General features: G+C 45.5%; 1 protein-coding gene across 1 annotated transcript in view; it reads left to right on the top strand.

Annotated features, from left to right (window-relative positions):
• Positions 1 to 1,571: 1,571 nt before the first annotated feature.
• Positions 1,572 to 3,377, top strand: part of LOC105502860 — a 24,011-nt gene continuing 22,205 nt past the window's right edge. The window contains exons 1-2 of the mRNA XM_011929518.1: positions 1,572 to 1,725; positions 3,084 to 3,146. Of these exons, the coding sequence (XP_011784908.1) occupies positions 1,572 to 1,725; positions 3,084 to 3,146 (217 nt within the window). The remainder of the gene's footprint in view (positions 1,726 to 3,083; positions 3,147 to 3,377) is intronic.

Raw genomic sequence — 3,377 nt, 5'->3', positions numbered from 1 at the left:
AACCATGGTCCCTTCTTGGTGGCCTCAAGGGAATTGAACTCCTTTCCACTCCATCCGTAGGGAAACCCTATGAATGTTAAGTCACAAGCCAAATCCAGGGTCTTGGCTAAGATGGATTTGGAAATAGGGAGGCAAATCCTGAGAACTTGGGTGTCAGTCTTGTTTCTTCTTGAGCACTCTGTCTTTATAGGCTATAGTAGGAGAAGGAACCATCGAATCCTAACCCTCCTCTAGATCAGCTGTTGGAGACAGTGGCTGGTCTGATTTATTACATACTTCAGAGAATATTCAAATTTTATTTAATCTTCTCATTGGCAATGGAATTCTCTTTGCTTTCTTTGAATTTATATGTGTGGGCAACTGGCTTTGAGCATAGGTTTATGAGATAATACACTTTTGAAAGCAGAAAAAACATATCTTTTTGTTGTTATTTCCTGTATTCCTTCTTAGTAGGGTGCTCATCACATAATAGGCATGCTTTACATATAATCAACTGATTCTTCACATGCCCTTCAATTTCTGTCCATGTTAATTTCAGAAACTGTGCTGGTTCCTGAAAAATAATTGTTTATTTTCTAACAATACAGTTGGTCCTCAGAGTCAGGAGACCTGGATTCTAGTCCAGCTTAGCTGCTAAAGAACTGTGTGACCTTGAGCAAAGGAGGTCCCTTTTGGATCTCAGTTTCTTCATCTCTAAAATAAGAAAGTTGAACTGGATGGTCTCTGAGTCCCTTCTAGCTTAAAAAATTCAATGAGTCAGGGGGCTGTGGCTCACACCTATAATCCCAGCACTATGGGAGGCCAAGGTGGGAGGGTCACTTGAGCTCAGGAGTTGGAGACCAACTGGGCAACATAGTGAGACCTCATTTCTATGAAAAATAAAAAAATTGTCCAGGCATGGTGGCATGTGCTGGCAATCCCATCTACTTGGGAAGCTGAGGTGGGAGGATCACTTGAGCCTGGGAGACCAAGGCTGCAGTGAGCTATGATTGTGCCATTGCACTCCAGCCTGGGCAACAGAGTGAGACCCTGTCTTAAAAAAAGAAAAAATTATGAGCCTCATACTGTAATTCTTGGGAAAGGTAAAAAGGCCTGAAGGGAGGGGATGTTGGATGAAAAGCTTAGGAAGGATTGGAAGGGTGCCAGCTGAGTGTTCAGAATACAGTCTCTAGTGTCAGTCAAAGGCTTTTCCTTTCAAATCTATAAGGACTAGATTTCTGGGTTTCTCAAGCTATATATCCAGGGTAAGGGGTGCCCAATTAAATCTAGGGGGAATCTAGAGCAACCTACCTATTATTTGAGCATTTCTGAGAGCCACCTGGAGAGCACAGTCTATCCCTTTCAGTGTGTTGAATCCCCTAATATGACTAACCCTGCATTTGTAGTGGCCTCTTGTCTCTGCCATGTAGCTCTTCAGAAGAATCCCCCTTTTGCTTGCCCACTGTGACTATGCAGAAGTGTAAAGCCATTTGTGGAATGGCCACATGGTGGTGGCTCTGAATGGCTGTGTGTGTGTCTTGATGTTATCATGTGAAGTTGTGTATAGTTCTGTGTTATAGTTGTGGCTTTACATGGCTACTAACACACTCCCAGCTTGCAGGCTCACAGTGCAAGGGCTGTTCAGCACCACAGTGCTGGGTGGCTCCTCCAGCACCCCGAATCTTCAGGACTATGCCCGCAGCCATGGCAAAAAGCTACCACCTGCCAGTCTGAAGCACCGAGATGGTATGTGGGTGGATTTTGGGGGATAACTCCTTTTTTCACTTGTCTCTCAGCAAGTGAAATAGTTCTCAAGAACTATTCATGCTTAAGATGACACTGGCCTGCCTGGCGCGGTGGCTGATGCCTGTAATCCCAGCACTTTGGGAGGCCGAGGCAGGCAGATCACTAGGTCAGGAGTTCAAGACCAGCCTGGCCAACATGGTGAAACCCCATCTCTACTAAAAATAGAAAAATTAGCTGGGCGTGCTGGCGTACACCTGTAATCCCAGCTACTTTGGAGGCTGAGGCAGCAGAATCGCTTGAACCCGGGAGGCGTAGGCTGCAGTGAACTGAGATTGTGTCACTGCACCCTCCAGCCTGGGTGACAGAGTGAGATTCAGTCTCAAAAAAAAAAAAAAAAAAGATGAAACTGGCTTTATATAAAATTCTCTTCATCAGTAATAGATGGGAGAAAGAACCAGGACCCCTTCCACCCCTCCATTTGCATTCCCTCTTGCCATAAAAATACTACTTTTTTATGCTTATCCCTTCGTAATCTCCCACATACAGTCCTGCTGCATCAGTTTGTACTCTTTCCTGGATTCTGGCCTGTAGGGGTAAGGACCAAGGAGGATGATGCATGGTTGGGAAGAATGTGGTGGAACCTCAATTAAAATCCAGCAAATTGGGTTTAGGGAAGGAAATGTTGCTCAGCTAAGGCAGAAATGATAATATGGAAAGAGACTGGGGGAAGGGATAATATTTCTATGAAGATTTTATTTCCAAATGACCAGAAAGAGGACACAGTGGTAAAATTAGGGTTGTTTGTAGGGGTGTATTGTAGTAGAGATGACACATAGATTCCTAAGAGATTTACCAAAGGAAAAGAGATTGACATGTGCTAGTTAGAAATCCAAGGGATGGGGAGGGGAGCAGGTCAGATAACTAACTTTAAAGTAAAGAATATCTGGCCGGGCGTGGTGGCTCATGCCTGTAATCCCAGCACTTTGGTAGGCCGAGGTGGGCAATCATGAGGTCAGGAGATCGAGACCATTCTGGCTGTCACGGTGAAACCCCATCTCTACTAAAAATACAAAATATTAGCTGAGCGTGGTGGCGGGCGCCTGTAGTCCCAGCTCCTCGGGAGGCTTAGGCAGGAGAATGGCATGAACCCGGGAGGCGGAGATTGCAATGAGCCAAGATCGCGCCCCTGCACCCCAGCCTGGGCGACAGAGTGAGACTCCGTCTCAAAAAAATAAAATAAAATAAAATAAATTAAAAAATAAAATAAAATAAAATGACAGACTATCTTGTGGGCAAACTCCAGAGCAGAGGGTGGGGACAAGGGTGGGTATAATCCCCATGATGTCTTTTCTCCCCAGAGCTCTTATTTGTCCCGACCGTAAAACGATTTTCTGTATCGTTTGCAAAGCATCCGACTAACGGTACGTTTGCTTCTGACTCAGTGTCATTCCTCCTCACCATGTCACCTCTAGACACTTGACTCTGAGTTTTGACACTGACTTTGCCTCTCCTTCCACTGTGTTGACACCCTGCTGTCTCTGAATGAGCCACTCACTCAGTGTCCCTCCTGGGATGGTTTCCTTGTGACAGCCTTAGTCTTGGTTGCAGCCTGGCTGCCCCATCCCTGTGGCAACTCAGGGTCTTACTTCCAT

The sequence above is a fragment of the Colobus angolensis genome, unplaced genomic scaffold (assembly GCF_000951035.1).
Source record: "Colobus angolensis palliatus isolate OR3802 unplaced genomic scaffold, Cang.pa_1.0 Scaffold817, whole genome shotgun sequence".
Lineage (NCBI taxonomy): Eukaryota > Metazoa > Chordata > Mammalia > Primates > Cercopithecidae > Colobus > Colobus angolensis.
The sequence above is the reverse complement of the archived record's forward strand: the minus strand, read 5'-3'. Positions and strand labels throughout refer to the sequence as shown.